This window comes from Dendrobium catenatum, unplaced genomic scaffold (genome assembly GCF_001605985.2).
Source record: "Dendrobium catenatum unplaced genomic scaffold, ASM160598v2 fragScaff_scaffold_146, whole genome shotgun sequence".
In the NCBI taxonomy this organism is placed as follows: domain Eukaryota; kingdom Viridiplantae; phylum Streptophyta; class Magnoliopsida; order Asparagales; family Orchidaceae; genus Dendrobium; species Dendrobium catenatum.
Window position 1 is genome coordinate 1,214,931 of NW_021318608.1, and position 21,141 is coordinate 1,236,071.

Consider the following 21,141-nt stretch of genomic DNA (forward strand, 5'->3'; position numbering starts at 1 on the left):
GTCTAGGTCCCTGGTTCGAATCTCTTGACAAATAGTAAAAGCCTTAAATATTGACCTGTATAAATTGATGTGGGTTACATACTAGATCAACCGGAATTTTCATTAACCTAAAACAATACTCCCTCAGTTTCTCGTAAAAAAAAAAAAATCTCACAATATTGCTCTGAATGGTTGGCAGATTTGGAAATCCGACGGCGAATGAACATAAAAGACCGCGTTGTGCTTCACTGGAGGGCGCTATTTCAATATGATGTAAGGCTAAATATGTCATTTCGTAATTTATATTTTTAATTATGGAAAAAATATTGGAGTGGCCCGGTGGAAAACCGAAGCCATAGTTGCTGGAGAAAGTGGAGAGAGAGAGAGAGTGGGCGGTTTCACTCGGCATCGGATCTCGGGGAAACTTGAGGTTCTTGCAATATAAATCATGATCGGTATACTGCGAGAATAAATTTCCACTTTTTGGGAAATCTGTGAAGTTTTGGCGTTTTGATAATTTGTGGGAATTGGATCGATCGGTGCCTGAAGGTGAAACTTAAAGCTGATCTCAACTTACCTTCCACTCTGTTTTTGTTTTCTATTGTGCTTTTCTTTTTGCATTTCATGATAAGTTGCTATCATATTGGCTCCTTTTCTATTTTCCTTATGTTTCTTAGTTTGCAAACTAGTCTCCTGATCCGTTGCCAGGTTTGATTTTGTCTATTGGTCAGGCTTGATTTTTGTTTACTGTGTCGGTAATGGGAGAAAAGAAAGCTTTGCTTGGATTGTTTCTTGCCCTAGCTTCATGAGACTTGGTCACTCTATATCTTACCGATTTTGTTTCTAACTGCTTAGGTGCTTGCTTTGCCTTGATAGTATGGGTGTGATCCTAGGGCCTCCGATTTGCCTCTTATTATTATTATTATTATTATTATTCTTTAATTGTTTTTTTTAATGCTCATGCTCACTACGCAGCAGGAAATAATGTCGATGCACTGAAATAAATTTGCTTTCTTGTTATTTTCCTTCTTACCCACTATTTCTACATGTTCTAGTACCTTAATTCATGATTAGTTATATTCATTTTAGGAAAATTTACATACATATCACTTTATAACATACTATTTACATATCTAACACCCTAAACTTTAATATTACATGCATACCTCTCTATCTTATTTTATACCACTTTTATTTCTTTCCTACCACTAATATATTTCATTTATATCACTCATATTTGACATGAAAAAGAACTATGAGTGTTATGTATGTAATATTAAAGTTTCATGTGTTAAATATGTAAATAGAGTAGTATAAGGTGGTATGTTTGTAACTCTCCCTTTATTTTAATGCAGTTATACCTCATATTGATAATTGATCCGTGTGCTAAGTACTGGATTTAAGGAACTATGCTTCTTCTTCTTCTTTTTTCCTTTTATTTTGTTTTCTGAAGTTTGGATGAACTTCTTATAGCACTGGTCATGAATAAGCATGATTTACTGCTTTCTTATCCTTCTTCTTATTCCTTTTTAAGCTTTGTTATTCAGGAGACATGCTTGGAGGTAATACTGCCAATCAAGTTTTTCCATTCTTCTTGGAGGATAATTCACTATATTATGATTCTAATGCATCCACGCAGCTCCGGTTGTTTGGGAATAGTAAGTAAAGTTTCTCAAGTGTTATTATTTTCATCTTCTTTTCTTAATTTTGTTTGTAGGTTTCCGGATTGATTTATGGAAGAATGACAAGCTTCATAAAAGTTATTTGATTTTGGAAGTTGGTGGAATTTGGTTATGGATTTTTTTTTTCTTTATGATGTGTCTGATATGTGATTATGTTCTGTTTATTTTGAGGTCAGAAGCAACACTTTGTAAAATGTTGGTGGTTCCATTGTGCTCTGAACTTCTATGTTTTGATTTTAGTTATCTGTTAAAATATTAATCAGAAGTGCCAGTTTTTTTTTTTTTTACAGAATCTGGTTCATTGAAAATGAGTCCGTTCATATATTTGAATATTTGTGTTGCATCTTATGGAAATTACTGTGAATACATAAGTTTATATGGGCTTAAGATTTGGATGCTTTTATATTCTAAAATAGTATCATATGCATGGCAGATACTTAGGGATTTAGATGCTCTAGTGCTTGAGATTAACCAAACTGCACAGAACATTCACAAAGGTGAATGTTAATGACTTATCCATAGAACAGGATTTCCTCTCTTCATTTTTCAATAAGGATGATATTTTTTTCAAATTTAGATTTATCAGTTAATATTTTGTTGCTTTTACAAGATAGTTTTTTTTCTCAATTTTTGTCTTAGCAAAATATTTCTTCAAGTTTGAATATTTGTTAGACATATTTGCCTTCTTTTTGCATTTTCACACTAGTTCAATGGGGAGTGTATATTGGCAACCAAATTAATGTGTCTTTATAGATATAGAGGGCGGAATTAGTTCATTGTTAGGGTTGCCTCCATTGAATTTAGTGGTCATTGTTTGAATCAAGAAATCAAGAAAACAACACGATGCAAGTTATCCTAACATCTAGGGTTTGCTAATACAAACTATGATGACATACACAAGGAGACACATAAAACTACAATTTGCAATCTACCAATTGTAATTTTAACAAAAAATAATATATTTTGATGCAAAATAAGAAACATATTTTATTTGCTTCAAATGATATGTTATAGGTAGCCAAAATTCAAAATTCTACAAAAAATTTGGGAGCTAATATAAAATTTCACAGTGATTAAGATTCATATAACAAAAAAGACATGTGACAAACTTAGCCAAATGTCGAACACTCTCGCAACCAATTACTAAAGGGGGGGGGGGAGAGAGAGAGAGAGAGAGAGAGAGAGAGAGAGAGAGAGAGAGAGAGAGAATCAAAATATTAATCTTGGCCTTATGTTTGTACAAGGAGAAGCACCCCCCTATATGTAGCCCATCCAACATTACACACATATGTAGGAATTTTAATTTTATTTATCCAATAACTAATTTTTACATTCATATGTGACCCTATTTATAAACCATTATGGGTATGTTTGGGGTAGTTTTCTTACTTATTTGCTTAGATTGCCGCCAAATATTCATTCAGCTACTGCTTTCTTCTTGCTTTTTAGAAATTCTTTGATGGGAAGCTACTTTTGAGAACTAGATTTGTTAGAGTGTGATAGCTTTAAGAAAGATGTTATTTGACTTAAAAAAATATTATACCCACAACAACTTTTAAAAGAGTTGATTTTTCCACAACTATTTTATGTTGGAACTTAAAACTAATTTTGGCCCATTGTTTTTTGGGTTTTTGTTGTTTAAATGGAGGTCACATTTTAGAATAATTTTTTAAAGAAGATGCTAGAAATTCATTCTAGAGTAATCCCTAAAAAAATTTAGAATAGTATTTATTGTCTTTTATGATAGTAGATAGAAAACTTAAAAGATGCTAGATGAGTGAAAAATGAGTGTGTTGATTCCTATTTTTAAGAGTAAAAGTGATGCACAAGATTGTGTGAATTATAGAGGAATTAAGTTAATGTGCCATACTTTAAAACTATTGGAGAAAGTTATGGAGCATAGGTTGTAGCGTGATACTAATGTTTCTCAAAATCAGTTAGGATTCATGCCGGGTAGGTCAATTATGGAAGCTATAAATTTATGAAGAGGTTTGATGGATAAATATAGAGAGAATAAGAAGGATCTACATTTGATATTTATTGATTTAAAGAAAAACATATGATAAAGTTTCAAGAGAAGTGCTTTGAAATGTTATAAAAAATAAAAGGGTTTAATAATTCTTATATTCAAGTCATTAAGGATATGTATGCAGGAGTTGGTATTTGTTTTCAAACACAAGGTGGTATGATCAAGTATTTTCCCATTTCAGTTGGATTTCATCAAGCATCAACCTTAAGCCCATGTCTTTTTGCTTTAGTCATCGATGTTCTCACTAGACATTTTCAAGAGGTTGTACTCTGTTGTATGCTTTTTGCTTATGATATTCTTCTTGTTGATGAGGCTAGAGAGGGAGTTGAAGGTAAACTTGAATTATGGAGGTCAACCTTAGAGTCTAAAGGCTTTCGTTTGAGTAGATCTAAAATTGAATATATGGAGTATAATTTTAATAATAATAGATCTAGTGGGGGGATTGTGACTTTGGGCGATCGAGTCATTAATAAAAGTACACGTTTTAGATATCTTGGGTCTATTGTTCAGAGTGATGGTGAAATAGATGGGGAATTTAAGTTGGATGGTTGAGGTGGAGAAATGCATCAGGCTTCTTGTGTTATAGAAAAATCCCTCTCAAACTTGAGGGAAAATTATATAAGATAGTGGTGAGACCTGTAATGCTTTATGGTGTTGAATGTTGGCCATTAAAAGAGAAGCATAATATAAAGTTAAGTGCTGAAGAGATGAGTATGTTCAGGTGGATGAGTGACTTTATTCTTAGAGATATGATATGATATGAACATATACATGAAAAGGTTGAAGTAGCTCCAATGGAAGATAAGATTAGAGAGAGTCGCCTTAGATGGTTTGGTCATATAAAACGACAGTCTTTTGATCCGGTTAGGAAAGTAGATGTATTAGATTTGACTTATATTAAGAAGGATAGAGGTAGACCTAAAAAAATATTATAAATGACCTTTTTTTTATTAGGTTTAAATGAGAATTTGACTCTTAATAGGACATAATTGGGGAAAAGGATTCATATAGCCGACCCTACATAGTGGGATAAAGGCTTGATGTTGTTGTTTATGATAGTAGATAAAATAGTTTTTTAGAGAGTCATTTGTAACCATTAGAATGAAGTAGATTGGTACAATCCTAATGAAAATACTACTAGTATTGTAACACCCCACAGTACCCCTTAACAATACATAGAGAATTACAATATAAACATAACATTTTCATAATTAAATCAATACATCATATGATACTTTTGAAACATTTGGAAGTCTTCATAAAACATCCAACTGTTATCATTCATCTCATTAAACAGAAACATCTAATAAATTAAATATTCTCACAAAGACATATTTACAGAGTCACTAAGGAAATTCAAATAAGTCCAAAGTAATGTAACATCTAACTGCTTACTAACCTCAAGAGCAGAATTCATAACTAAGATAAACATTAACATAGAATTGATTTAAATACTTGCAACTTAGTCTTCTTCCACTTTTTCTTTTCCCTTTCCTGTAACAACAGCCAGTAAGAAAATAATGGTGAGTTATGAGCTATGAGGCTCAATAAGCTATGCAAAATTAAATAATATTTAACTTGCATGACTATAAAATCTTGATCATAAAAACATAAATAAAAGTTAAACTACTAAAGACAATTTCATAAAATTTCATTTGATTTTTAACCTTTATTTTCTCTTCAATTCATACTGAATATCAATTTTACACATTGAAAGATTTGGATACTTTTTCATATACATATTCAATGGAGCCCAGGTAAACCTGACATTATCGTCATTGAATATTATAGAGGTCTCTTTTGCCCCACCTGCTATGGCAGCTATGCAGGTCTTACTTTGGGGTCCATTTTGCCCCACTTACAAGGTAGTCTCATATTTGGGAACACTTTTGTCCCAACTACACTTGTAAATCATGCATCATATGTAGTCAAACTTTAGTTTAAATCGATATTTAATATTCTTTCCATAATCATAGCTCATATTTGTTTTGATGCATGCTTCCATAATCATTTATGTTCTAATATGTACACAATTACAATTGCATCCCATAAACAAGAAAATTGATATCTTTTCAAAACAGTATCAAATAGAAAAACATTTAGATTAACATACAGAACCTTATTTTATCCTTACATGAATAAATTATGCATCCTGTCATTCATACTTGAAAATTTGAATGAAAAATCATTTCTATTTATTAAACAAGTTTAAGAACATTTCACTTTAATGTGTTCTGAATTAGCCTTCTTGATTATAATTAATTTCCTTCTCTCCCTTCTCTTCTTCCTCTAAATTGCACACCTTACTTATGAAAACAAAACTCTTTTGGTTTCTTACTCCACTACGAAACAAAGATCTTCCACAGCCACAATTCTCTCACTAAAATTGCTCTTACACACTAAGCCAAACAGCCTCATAATTCCTTTGCCACTACTCCCTGTACTTGCCAATTCCCCTCCTTGCATGTGCCGATTTTCCTCTACAAGGGCTTCTGCGAACTGCACTGAATTTCACTGAACCAAGCTACGGGAAAATCAGCATTGTTCCGCCTATTGCTACATGAACAAAACAGCGATTTCTGCTACAGGAAATATCCGAATTTTTTTGCACTCTGAGGGCCTGCGTGAAACTGCTATATGCGGTTATTCTTTCCCACTCCACGGCAATATAGAGGGCCCACTTAACACTACTCCACGTCATCTTATCTTCAAAACGACTTTTAGAAACATCTATTCAATAAAAATAATAACTAATTATTAATTATAATTAAAATTCTTAACTATTTTATCTAATAATCATAACATAACAGAATATTTTAATTAAGTTTAGAAATAACTTTTTATTCTTAATTTTATTAGTTCAAAACATACCTAATAGAACCTTACAAATCTTCTCTCCATAATGGAATTTCGTCCCGAAATTTAGCTTTTCATACATTTACAAATAAATGTGGAAACTTTGGTCTCATATTAGTTTCTTTTTCTCATGTAGTCTTTTTTATTGATCTATACTTCCATTTTACTTTTACAAAGGGAATTGTTCTGCTTCTCAATTTACGAACATCTCTTTCGAAAATCCTTTCAAGTTTTTCCATATAAGTCAAATCTTTTTGAAGTTCAATATCTTTCTGAGGAACTCTTTGACTTTCATCTGTAATACACTTTCTGAGCATTGAAACATGAAAAACATTATGTATGTCTAACATATCTGCAGTTAGAACCAATTTGTAAGCTACTAATCTCACTCTTTCGATAATCGCAAATGGACCAATGTATCTTGGGCTAAGTTTCCCACCTTGTCCAAATCTAAAAACACCTTTCATTGGTCTCACTTTTAAGAATACAAAATATCATACTTCAATTACTATCATTTTATGCTTGGGATCATAGTATTTCTGTTGGCGGTCTTGAGCTGCTTTTAGTCTATCTCTGATTAAACGAATCTTTTTCGTAGCTTGGTCTACTACCTGTGGACCCATTAACTGCCTTTCACCAACTTCAAACCAACTCAAGGGAGTCTTACATTTTCTACCATATAAAGCTTCATATGGAGTCATCTTAATGCTGGATTGGTAGCTATTATTGTAAGTAAATTCTATTAAGGGAATATGATCTTCCCAGCTACCTCCAAAATCCAATATACATAAGCTTAACAATTCTTCTAACGCCTGAATCAGTCTTTTTGATTGACCATCTGTCTGTGGATGAAAAGCAGTACTAAACTTCAATTTAGTGCCCAAACTTTCATTAATATCCTTCAATAGCTTGGATGTAAAACATCGATTTCTATTTGATACGATAGCTTTAATAATTCCATGTAATCCGATGATTTCCTTCACAAACAATTTGACCAATTTATCCACTGAATCAAATTGACGAATAGGAAGGAAATGTGCAGACTTTGATAGTCTGACGATCACAACCCAAATACTATCTTGTCATTGCCTTAACCTGGGAAATCCTGCAACAAAGACCATAGCTATTTCCTCCCAATTCCATTATGGAATGAGTAGAGATTGCAACAGGCCACTGGGTGGTGTTCCGCCCTAACAACTTGACTTTTTTTTTACACATCGTTACATAATCTACCACATTTCTTTTCATTCCTGTCCACCAAAATAAGGTCTTCAAATCCTTATACATCTTCGTGCTTCCTGGATGAATTGAATAACCTAAATTATGATCTTCAAATAGAATTTCTTGAACCAGATTTGATTCATTTGGTATCCATAAATGTCCATTGCTCCTAACTCTTTCCTGATTATCAATGCTAATATCTTTTCTTGTTCCTGATTGTACTTGCTCCATAAACTTCTAATATTCAGTATTATATTTCTGAGCTTCTTTAATTCTTTCCTCCAACGAAGTATGCATTGTCATTTGATTAAGGCTAACTGGATCTTTTTTTTGTTACTTTGATTTCCAATTATAAGGTTTTCATTTCTCTAATCAATTTTCCTTCATTAGTCAACATACAATTCACATGTATTCAAGACTTTCTGCTCAATGCATCAACTATTACATTAACTTTGCCCGGACAATACTGGATGCCAAGATCATAATCTTTTATCAATTCTAGCCATCTTCTCTGCCTTAAATTTAATTCCTTCTGAGTCAAAATATATTTCAAACTCTTATGATTTGTAAATACCTATGATACCACTTTTTGCATTTTACCCCATATAAGTAGTGTCTCCAAATTTTCAATGCAAGTACTACTGCAGCCAATTCTAGATCATGAGTTGGATAATTCTTTTCATGAGACTTTAACTGTTTGGAAGCGTAGGCAATAATCTTTTTATTTTGCATCAACACTCACCCAACCCTTTTAGAGAAGCATCACTGAACAACTGGAATCCCTCAGTTCCAGAAGGAATTTTTAACACGTGCAGTTGTTAAACATTGTTTTAACCCTTGAAAACTCTGCTCACTATGATCAATCCATTCAAATTTAATGTCCTTCTTGGTTAACTTAGATAAAGGCAAAATAATTTGGGAAAAACCTTTAACAAATATCTTGTAGTAACCTGCCAATCCTAAGAAACTTCTGACCTCTATTACATTTGTTGGTCTTGACCAATCAACTACTGCTTTTATCTTTTCTGGATCTACTGATATTTTTTCTCCACTGATAATGTGTCCCAAAATGAATTCTTCTTTTAACTAGAACTCACATTTAGAATATTTGACAAACAATTTATGTTGTCTCAGTAATTATAGCACAATCCTCAAATGATTTGCATGATCCTTATCATCCTTGGAATAGATTAAAATGTCATCAATAAACAAAATCACAAATTGATCCATATAAGATCTGAAAATTCTGTTCATCATATCCATGAATAAAACAGGGACATTGATTAAGTCAAATGGCATAACCAAAAATTTGTAGTGCCCATATCTGATGCCAAAAACAATTTTCTCAATATCACATTCTTTCACCTAAACCTGATGATAATCTGATCTCAAGTCAATTCTGAAAAATACAGAAGCATCTGCAAACTGATCAAATAGATCGTCAATTCTTGGAAGAGGATACTTATTTTTTTTATCACCTTATTTAATTCTTTGTAATCTATACAGAGTCTCATAAAACTATCATTCTTTTTAACAAATAATACTAGTGCATTCCAAGGAGATGAACTGGGGATCTGATAAAACCTTTTTCAATTAGTTCAGCCAACTGACTTTTCAACTCTTGTAATTATTTGGTTGCCATTCTGTAAGGTGATTTCACAATTGGATTTGTTCAAGGCTAAAGATTTAGTGAAAATTCCACCTCTCTCTCATGAGATAATTCCTTCCATTTCTCAGAAAATACATCTACAATTTCATTACTACAGGAATGGAATTTATATCATCACTTTTCTCTTTGGTTGCTTCTAACTTTGCTTAGAAAACAAACTCACCCATCTTTAGACTTGTATGTACTTGACTAGAAGCAATCAGTGAAGAAATTACTCACATTTCACACTGAAAGTAAAATACCTCTTCTCTAGGCAAATCAATTATGTCCTTTTTTTTCAACATTCTATTGTGTTAAAATATTTAACCAACCAATCCATTCCTAAAATTACTTCAAACTCTCCAATGGAAGTACTATCAAATTTGCTTGAAACTTTCTACCAGCTATCACAAAATTTGCTGGACATTTTGTACTTGCTTGTAAATAGTTACCCGCAGGTAATCTAACACTCAACTCAAGAGTAAAATTGGTAGGTTTCACTTGTAGTTGCTTACAAAATATCTTAGATATAAATGAATGCGAAGCACCAGAATAAAAAAGTATTCTAGCAAGTAAATCTGAGATATTTAAAGTACCTGTCACCACCTCAGAAGGTTCCTTGGCCTCTTGTGAAGTTAACGCAAATACTCGAGCTGGTGTTGATCTGTCTGCTTCTGAGATTTTTCCTTTTATCTTCAAAGCTGGTTGATTCATCTATGGCCTGATACTTCTGTACTGGTCTGTCATATGATTGCTTCTAAATTCTTTGCCTCCTTGAATATTCTTGGGGCAGTTTCTCTTGATATGACTTGATTCTGCACATAGATAATACTTTCCTGAATTCATCAGACATCTTCCTGGATGAGAATTTTCACAATTTGTACAAATTGGTATTATAGGTAATCTCATAGACTGCTATTATTAATTCTAATTGAATTTTTATTTTTATTTTTATTTTTAAATGATCCACCTCTGTGATCAATTTTTCTATTTCTATCCTCAATCTCATATTTCTATTTCACAATTTCTTATCATTCTCTAGCAATCTGACACTTTCCACTAATTCAGCAAAATCTTTTATGCGAAGAGGAATTAATGGTTGTCTCAGTGAATCCCTCAATCCTTTTAAAAAATATGTAACACTTTTCCTTAGAAGTACTGATAAGCTGAGGTGCATACTTTGACAGAGCTGTGAATTCTGCTTCATATTAAATAACATTCCTTGCTCCCTACTTAAGATTTATAAAACTTTCCTGCATTGACTGCCTTGATGATGGAGGAACATACCACTTTCTAAAGACTTGCTCAAATTCTTCCCACATAATTTGTTCCTCTGATCTATCTCTGAATTTCTCAAGTTATTGTCCTTTTCACAATCTTTCTGCTTCACCTGTTAGCTTAAAGATTGCTAGAGATACACGTCGATTCTTTGGACATCTCATTCCATTTAAAACTTTCTATATCCTGATAATCCAATCTTCAGCACTTCTGACATCAACTCCTTTAAATAATAGAGGTTTTAAACTCTGGAAAAGCATTAGATGCTTATCCGCTTCTGCACTAACATGATCACCTACCTCAATATTTATACTACTACCAGGAGTGGTAGGAGTGATTGATATAACTACAGGTGGAACCACAGTTGCTGCAGATCCCATCATAGACTGCATCTTTTCCATTATCTGTGCATCATCGTACTCATCATTTGTATTTGCATTAAGTTCCTTGACATTACATTAACTGTATCCGATCCTACTGGTGTAGGCTCTACACTAGGTGCACTGCCTCCTACTAGTGCAGCATTTTCAGGATCCTCAGAGATTCTAATAGGATGAGATGACTGCCCCTCTGTTCCTTCTGGTATTCTTTTAGCCATTATATTTGCAATGTATTACATCAAGAGATGCATTTGTATACTTATGTATTCCCAATTAATTCTTATTTTCATATGTTTACATATAAGCCACCTTAAGGTATTAAGGTTACATACAAATCAATCAAACTTAGTCTTATCTCAAACTTAGGACTACTACACTCTCCTAGGCTCTGTAATCATTGCATCAGATTCATCTTGTTCTCTTATACCACTCAATTTGATTATGCTTCCGTAATTAAATCCTCAGAACCTTAAAGCATTGCTATGATACCACTTTTTGTAACACCCCACAGTATCCCTTAACAGTACATAGAGAATTACAATATAAACATAACATTTTCATAATTAAATCAATACATCATATGATACTTTTGAAACATTTGGAAGTCTTCATAAAACATCCAACAATTATCATTCATCTCATCAAACGGAAGCATCTAATAAATTAAATATTCTCATAAAGGCATATTTACAGAGCCACTAAGGAAATTCAAATAAGTCCAAAGTAATGTAACATCTAACTGCTTACTAACCTCCAGAGTAGAATTCATAACTAAGATAAACATTAACATAGAATTGATTTAAATACTTGCAACTTAGTCTTCTTCCACTTTTTCCTTTCCCTTTCCTGTAACAACAGCCAGTAAGAAAATAATGGTGAGTTATGAGCTATGAGGCTCAATAAGCTATGCAAAATTAAATGACATTTAACTTGCATGACTATAAAATCTTGATCATTAAAAACATAAATAAAAGATAAACTACTAAAGACAATTTCATAAAATCTCATTTGATTTTTAACATTTATTTTCTCTTCAATCCATACTGAATATCAATTTTTACACATTGAAAGATTTGGCTACTTTTTCATATACGTATTCAATGGAGCCCAAGTAAACCTGACATTATCGTCATTGAATAACATAGATGTCCCTTTTGCCCCACCTGCTATGCAGGTCTTATTACTTTGGCGTCCCTTTTGCCCCACTTATAAGGTAGTCTCATATTTGGGAACCCTTTTGTCCCAACTACACTTGTAAGTCATACATCATATGTAGCCAAACTATACTTTACATTGATATTCAATATTCTTTCCATAATCATAGCTCATATTTATTTTGATGCATGCTTCCATAATCATTTATGTTCTAATCTGTACACAATTACAATTGCATACCATAAACAAGGAAATTGCTATCTTTTCAAAACAGTATCAAATATAAAAGCATTTAGATTAACATACAGAACCTTATTTTACCCTTACATGAATAAATTATGCATCTGGTCATTCATACTTGAAAACTTGAATGAAAAATCATTTCTATCTATTAAACAAGTTTAAGAACATTTTTCTTTAATGTGTTCTAAATTAGCCTTCTTTATTATAATTAAAAGTTGTTCTACTTGAATATGAATGCATTACTTACCTCCTTGCCGAGACGTCCCCTCCAATTCTCTACTATGTCTTCTTCTACGATTATAAGTAACTTCAAAACCCCCCTTCTGCAGATAATCAATGAATCCTAAAAATATAATTGATATACTTGCTTTAAAAACTATTATCAACTTTATGAAAATCTGAAAGACAACTAGAAACATGATCATAAACAACTTGGTTACCTCTTTTGTCTTCTCTCAATTTCCTTCTCTCCCTTCTCTTCTTCCTCTAAATTGCACACCTTATGACAACAAAACTCGTTTGGTTTCTTACTCCACTACGAAACAAAGATCTTCCACAGCCACAATTCTCTCACTAAAATTGTTCTTACACATAAGCCAAACAGCCTCATAATTCCTTTGCCACTACTCCCTGTACTGTGCCAATTCCCCTCCTTGCATGTTCCGATTTTCCTCTACAAGGGCTTCTGCGAACTGCACTGAATTTCACTGAACCAAGCTACGGGAAAATCAGCCTATTCCGCCTATTGCTACATGAACAAAACAGCGAGTTCTGCTACAGGCAATATCCGAATTTTTTTGCACTCTGAGGGCTTGCGTGAAACTGCTATATGCGGTTATTCTTTCCCACTCCACGGCAATATAGAGGGCCCACTTAACACTACTCCACGTCATCTTATCTTCAAAACGTCTTTTAGAAACATCTATTCAATAAAAATAATAACTAATTATTAATTCTAATTAAAATTACCTAACTATTTTATCTAATAATCATAACATAACAGAATATTTTAATTAAGTTTAGAAATAACTTTTTATTCTTAATTTTATTAATTCAAAGCATACCTAATAGAACCTTACAAGTATAAATTGTGGTGATGTCTTTGAATTTATAAATGACAAAGTGAGAAATAAATTAAGTATTCTCTTACGTGTTTTCTTTATCTTCTTCTTAGCCAGTAGCATCTTCCTTATTCTCTTTTTTCCTTAGGTTTGTTTGGTTCAAAAAAGCCTTCTAATTCAAACGAAGTGGTATCAGACTTCAAAGGTTCCTTTCTAGAGACGACGAATGGCAACGAATGGCATGATGACTTTCTTCCAAGCCCCAATGCTCAAGACAACTTACTATGATAGTTGGAGTATGAAGATTAAGGCATAATTGGAGCTCATGATGTTTGGGAGATTATAGAAGAAGACTACAATGTGCCAAGCGATGAGTCAACTCTATCATCAAAACAGAAAAATAGAAATTATTGTGGAAGAGGTTGTGGACAAGTATGAGGATGTGCAAACGAATAAGAAAAAAGATTGCAACAATAACAAACATGAAAGAGGAGAAAACTCAACAAAAGGACATAGTGCGGGATGTTCAAACTCAAGATATGATAGATTTTAAATTAAATGTTATATTTATGATAAATTTAGACATTATGTTAACAAATATTGAGTGCCAAAAAATAAAATACACGAAAGAGTTAACTACATAGAAGAAAGAAGAAAAGAAGATGATACTTTAGTGCTAGCTTACAAGGATAATGGAAGATGTAAGGATGAAACATAGTACCTAGACACTAGTGCAAGCAATCATATATGCGGAAAAAAAAAACATGTTTATAGAGCTTGATGAATCAGTACACGACAATGTCTTTTGAAGATAAATAAAAAATATAAGTAAAATGTAAATGTAACATTCTTATTCGCTTGGAGAATGAAAACATTAATTTATTTACAATGTTTATTAGGTCATATATGAAGAGTAATTTTTTGAGTGGGAAAAATTTGGGAGAAGTTATATAATATTCATTTAAAAGATAATTTTCTCCTCATAAAAATAATATTAACAAGTTGATTGCAAATGTGTCAATATCAAGAAATAGAATGTTCTTGTTAACTATTCAAAATGATGTTGTAAAGTATCTCAAAGCTTATTATAAGATGTTTTTTGGTTATGGTATTTTTATTTGGGCATCTTAATTTTGGAGGACTTGAGCTACTTTTAAAGAAAGAGATAGTAAGAGGCCTACTTCACATCAAATATCTTGATCAATTATGTAAAGTATGTCTACTTAGGAAGCATTTTATGAAAAACTTTCTAAGGAAGCATGTTAAGAGATTGAAAGCCATTAGAGCTCATACATATAGTTATTTGTAAACCAATAAAATCAAGCTCATCTGATAGAAGTAACTATTTCCTTCTCTTAATTAATATTTTTTTTCCATGAAAAACATGGATATATTTTTGTAAAGCAAAATCAATGGTCTTAAAAGTTTTCAAGAAATTGAAGGTTGCTGTCAAAAAAGAATGTTGACTCAAGATTAAAGCAATGCAATTTGATTGAGGAGAGTTCTCGTCAAAAGAATTTCAAGAATTCTGTGAAGCTAATGTGATACATTGATCTCTAACTATTCCAAGATCCCTTTAAAAAAATGGAGTAGAAAAAATGAAGAATATAACCATCCTTAATATGGTAAGAAGCATGTTTAAAGACGATGTTGTCGAAAGAATTTTAGGCAAAAGAAATTGCATGTGCAGTTTACTTGGCCAACCAACCACCAACAACAAGTGTGTGGGAAAAGACCCCATAAGAAGCATATAGAGGGAAAGAGAGCCTAACATCTCTCAAGTCATCTAAAAGTTTTTGGAAGCATAGTTCATGTGCATGTGCCTGACATAGATAAGAGATAAGAAAGATAACTGAAGTGAGAAGTTCATTTTCATCATTTATGGCAACAACTTAAAAAGTTATAAGCTATATAATCTAAATATTGGAAAGACAATTAGTAGTTGAGATTATATTTGGTGAAGAAGGAGAATGTAACTATGAATCACATGATCAATATTATAAATTTAAAGTAGAAGATATAGAGCAAAGAAGGATGGAGCATGCAAGAGAAGAGCATAATACCCCAGCAGTAACTCCAATTGCAAATAATTAAAAAAATCATTAACTTCAATTGAGAATTCAAGTGAAAAAGTACCATGCTTTAAGGGCATCCAAAATCTATACGAAATAATCGAGAATCAAGAAAACCTTAACTTTTTTTCCTCTTTGGTGAATGTGAGCCTATGGATTTCCAAGAAGTCATGCAAAGCAAGGAGCAAAAAGCTGCTATGCTGAAGAATCAATACAATTGAGAAGAAGCACATATGGAAGCTTGATTCACTTCCTAAAAGACACAAGGCAATTGACATAACAGAGGTGTACAAAGCAAAGAAGAATGTTAACGGAGAAATTAAAAGATATAAGATAAGATTTGTGCCAAAAGACTACAGTTAAAGAGCTAGCATCAATTATGATGAGGTATCTGCTCCTGTTGTTCGACTAGAAATAATTAGACTAATCATTATTTGGCATGAAAAAATGGATATTACACCAAATGAATGTAAAATTTATCTGCCCAAATGGAATTCTTGAGGTAGAAGTCTATATTCAACAGGCATCAGGCTACGAAATAAAAACAAGAAGACCAAGTTTTAAAACTAATGAAGGCTCTCTATGGGTTGAAGCAAACACCTAAGGAAATGTATAATTAAGTAGACAAATATTTATAAGAGAGAGGTTTTATCAAATATCCTTATGAGCATGTTTTTTAATATAAAAAATAAGAATGAAAATGTGGAGGTTTCAACTATTGCTCACTTAAACACTGTTAAAAGAATCTTATGCGATATCAAAAGTATAATTAATTTTGGCTTATTATATTCCTCATCTAATGATTTCAAACTTGTAGGATGTAGCGATAGTGATTGGACTGGAGACATAAATGATAGAAAGAGTACCATTGTGTGAGCTTCGAAATTTCAAGCCTCGACTTCCCCTGATTTTGAGGGAGTTTTAACAGATTAAATTATGGGGTAAATTTTCAGAAGATAGATTGTGTTTGAAGTTAAGACACTACCCAGAGATTTCACCCTCATTTTGCAATGACTTTATGATATGTTTTCTGGTTTCCTATAGGCGCAAGCCCGTATAGTTAATTACCCCTCACGATAGTGAGAGAGAATTTTCGATTAAGGCTAGTTGTTGATGCATGCATATTTTGGCTTATTTTTGTTTTATTGTAATTTGAATATTATAGTTGTGTTTTATGTTTTTTTTATGCTATCCAATGATGGAGAACATCCAATGATTATGGTAGGTAGTGCTTGGCATGGCAAGTCTTGGGTATGCTAGCTTCTTGGGTCATTTTGGTCTCTGGCAGCTTGCTTCTCTCGGGTTGGGCCTTGGCTGTTTTGGTTTTGAGCTAAAAATTTGGGATCTTCTTGATGCTAGCTCATTAATGCTTGAGCTGATGTTTAGCTCATTATTTGGAGGAGTAATTGCACTATTTAGCTCATAAATTTGAAAAGGTATTCTTCTTTTAACTCATTATGTGGAGTTCGAGCTTGTCTCTTCCCCTTCTTTGTGTCCCCTCGGTTTCTCCTTGGTGATGTTCCCATGGCTGGTTCTCCTCCCTTTGCTAGGTGCTGGTTCCGATCCCCTGTGTTGCCTTTTCGGTTTCTTCCCTGGCTGTTTTCCCGTGGCTGCCTCTACCCGGTTCCTGTGCTGTCTTTTCGGGTGCTGTTTTGTGTTGCTTGCTGGCCTTCCTCTTCCCCTTACCTGATTGGTTTGGTTGGAGGTGGAATTTGGCTATTTGGCTCCCCTTTTTCTCCAATAAATAAGAAGTGTTTTTGTCATGAGGAGGTTGTTGATTAACTTGAGAAAAGTCTCTAAAAACCCGAGTGTTTCTTCTCCTTTTTTGGAAAAGCTTGAGAGCTTGTTTCAATTCTCTCTTCCTCCTTTCTATTTCGTCTTGGCTTCTAATCTCTTCTTCTCTACGCAAGTTCCACTCCACTTGTATCATTCTTCTTGAGCTTTTGGGAGGTGTTTGTTGGCTGATTTGGAAACATTTGCCGGAGGAGTTTGGTTGGACGTTGGACCTTATTGCTGTGGTGGACCCTTGGTTTGCAAGCCCTAAGCACTTATCATATTTTTACATACTTTTCGTTGCATGTGAGGAAACTGCTTGCCGGTTGTTCTAAGAATAGTGTTTTTATTTTATAATTTTTGTTTGTTTGTTCAACTTTTCATTTATTTTGGTGTTTGTTTGGATGTTTGCATTTTAGATTGAATCGAGTTTGGTTTCTATTGTCCAAGTGTTCTCCTAGCTTGACTTTTCTTTTTGGTTTGCCTGCATAAGTCGTCAAATGAATACATTGTACCCGTAGATATGTGATATCCGACATATAATAGTATCATGGGTTTGTGTTTTGGAAGTTTTATTTTTAAAATTAGAAATTTTACCATATTGCACTTAAAGTAGATGGTGGTGGGAATGATGATGGACTCGATCAAGATCCCATGGTTCTGTTATCCCAGGCCATCGTGATCCCTGGTCTACTTAATCAGAGGAGGTAGTCGACCCAACCTGACAGAAGGATCATTGTCGATAACCATGGGTTGCATCTTCCAAGGGTACCTTGTAGATTTGGGGTGTATGCTTGTCTAAGGGGATCAATTTAAATTCACCTTAGCTAACAGAGGGCTTTGTGCCCTATCGATTACATTTTATTAATTCATATCTCAAGAATTTAGTGTCATTTGGGAACATATGGGCTCTGGCCATGAACGTAATTTAGTGGTGCTATTTGGCGGCAAATCACTCGGTTCAATGAGCCCCGATCATAACCGTTTACCTGCGATGCTATTTGGTGGTAAAATTGTTGGTTAGAGGACACGTCACGTCCTTGCTGGCAAGAGACTCTTTGAGAATAAATTCTAGTGATATTCTCAACCAGACATTAGCTCTTTGTGAGCTGAAGTGATATTAAATTTGTCCACCTCGATAAATTATTGCGAAGGGTGGATGAGTTTTGCGTTAATTATTTTGACGGTTAAATTTAGTTTAAATATTTAGGTCTTGGTATTTTTGAAAATTTGAATTTTATGGGCATTCGAGAGGCATTTTGAATATTAACCCCTTTGATTGAGATCCACGTTTAATGCGGCCATCGTTGGGGTATTTACGGGCTATTTCATTCATGGATTGAACTCTGTCAACTGTCAACATGCTGACAGGATCGAGTTCGTTGTCGGCTTATGCCTTTATAAGAATTTTTTTCTTGTTATGGGCCTTGAAGGTCTAACATGAACTATAAAATAAATATTTCGGTCGATGCCGTGTCTGTATATTTATTTGATAGTTCGAGCCGTGTCGACTTTTGTCTATCAACATAAAAGGATCGGGCTTGAACTTGAGTTTATTTATTGACCCATGCAGCATCCTCAGACGTCAGGTGCATAAATATAACACGTTTTTCGGGGCCCATGTTGGTGGACATTTTTGTAATTATTTATTGAACCTTGTCGAGTCTGTCTGCTTATTGATAAAGGATCGGGTTTGTCGCTGACTTTGTGCCTTTATTTAGTTAGTTTTCTTAGTTATTGGCCTTGAAGGCCTAACATGAACGTATAAATAAATATCCCGATCGATACCACGATCATATATTTGTTTGATGGTTGGAGCCATGTCGACTCCTATCTACTACCATAGAAGGATCTTGCTCGAACTTGCGTTTATTGTCTGACCCGTGCAGCATCCCTAGACGTCACGTGTGTGACCATAACATGCTCGCCGAGGCCCATGCGTGTATATGATTGTATATGCGGCTCTTTGTGTTTGTGTGTATACATATTGTAGTGCATGTGTGGGGGCATTTTAGACACTTTATCAGTTGTGCGTATGATCAACATTTGGGTGTGCACATTGCTCTATATAGAAGCCCATATACGGCTTCTGTCTGCTTACACAAGTGTTGCAGATCCGATGGCGTGGCGCCGTGGTGCCCTGGGTCTCATTTGGGGATTTATAAACACCTTATGTTCGCTTACAGTGAATTAGATCAGCGTATTCGCTGACAATTGAATGATTGATGTTTGTGTCCATCGCAACGCTTCCTACATTTATTTGTAGATAGTGTATGACAAGTCTTCTGCAAAGGCTTATAGGTACTTGCATTTGCCGCATATCATCTGCATCTGCTTGCAAATGATTGATGTATTTAGTTGCCATTGGATATTTGTTGATTGTGGGGGATCTACAATGTTCTTGTTACAACAACTTGCAGGTGCTTTAGATTTGCAGGAGGCGTTCCACCTCTGCTTGCAATGGGCTAGTGAATTAACTTCTATTATATGACTATTGACTGTAAAGAGGCTATAGCCTTTACTGTCTGTCTCCGATCATCACCCGTAGGAGCATTATTGTGTATGCGATGAATCCCTCATCATCGCTAATAAGCACTTGCATCTGCTATGATCTTCTCTTTTGTATGTAGAAGATTCATTATGTTGTCAATACATTTTTCATTATTGCTCTTAGACAGAGCCGATGTACGTATTACATCATCATATATGGGCAAGTTGTGCTGAATACAGGTCTTCTAATGTTGCTTGTAGGTGAATCATAGCACTGCGCTACGGGCCACTTGTCGCTTCTTATAAGCGAGCTTTTGTGCAATAGTGAATTTCTTACGATTGCTCGTAGACACTTGCATTCAGTACAATTCTTTCATGCTTGCTGACAAATAGCTTGCTGAGTGTACAATAGATCCTATACAACATTATTATCGATTGTAAGCACGCCGTTATTTTCCATTTAACTTTTAAATATAGATTGGTTTGATCATCATGTATCAAACTATAATATTTATTAAAGACTTCACATTGTAGCTTACAAGCAGGTTGTGTCACAAGTTTTGTTAATTCATTGATTTTCATTACAAGTTCTCACTTGTGCACTTGCATTTTAATTTTAGTATTTCATAATTTGTATTTTTCATGTTTCACATTAAGTCCAATTTTCTATAGTTCAATTCATGAGTTTTGTTCCCTTCATTTGTTCATTTGAGTTTGAGTTCAAGTATGGTCCTCTATTAGTGTATTTGAGTTCAACTCAATTTTGAAACAAGTCTTTTGCTTTCGTTCAAGTCATCTTTCTCATTAAAAAATTAGGCAACCTCCTGGCGTCTCTCCCATTTAGAAGAAATTTCGGGAGACATAGCCTTCCCCTCCACGCTACCTGAGCGCTTCAATTAAGTGTCGGATAACACCGCCGTCAAATTTCTTTAATCCCAAACACGATACATGAGCGCTTAAGGGTTTTTGGGGTACTTGTTTGAAAAACGACGCAATTTTTCTTTCTCCCGCTATGCTACGTGAGTGCTTAAGGGTACTTAATTTGGTCCTCATCACACTACATGAGTGCTTTGAGGCTTACCTGTCTCGTCGCACTGGTTTCCCTCTCACCGTGCTACGAGAGCACGTAGGGTGATTCGTAGGCTTGTCGCAAGCGTCGAGCGCGGGATTTTAAGTTGGAACTTTATACCTATGCTAGAGGCGACAATGGTGATTAACGACGATTAAGACGATGAAATGCGCAAAATCTTTTTTTTTTTCTCTTTTTTTTTGCT

At 33.9% G+C, this 21,141-nt stretch overlaps 1 protein-coding gene across 2 annotated transcripts in view; it reads left to right on the top strand.

Annotated features, from left to right (window-relative positions):
• Positions 1-252: 252 nt before the first annotated feature.
• The window catches only part of LOC110093231 (BOI-related E3 ubiquitin-protein ligase 1), a 48,350-nt gene continuing 27,461 nt past the window's right edge, over positions 253-21,141 (top strand). The window contains exons 1-2 of one of the 2 annotated variants that reach the window (XM_020818048.2): positions 253-528; positions 1,514-1,637. In XM_020818048.2, coding sequence (XP_020673707.1) covers positions 1,532-1,637 — 106 coding nt within the window. In that variant the 5' untranslated portion in view covers positions 253-528; positions 1,514-1,531. The remainder of the gene's footprint in view (positions 529-1,513; positions 1,638-21,141) is intronic. The other variant, XM_020818047.2, reaches the window with a different exon arrangement.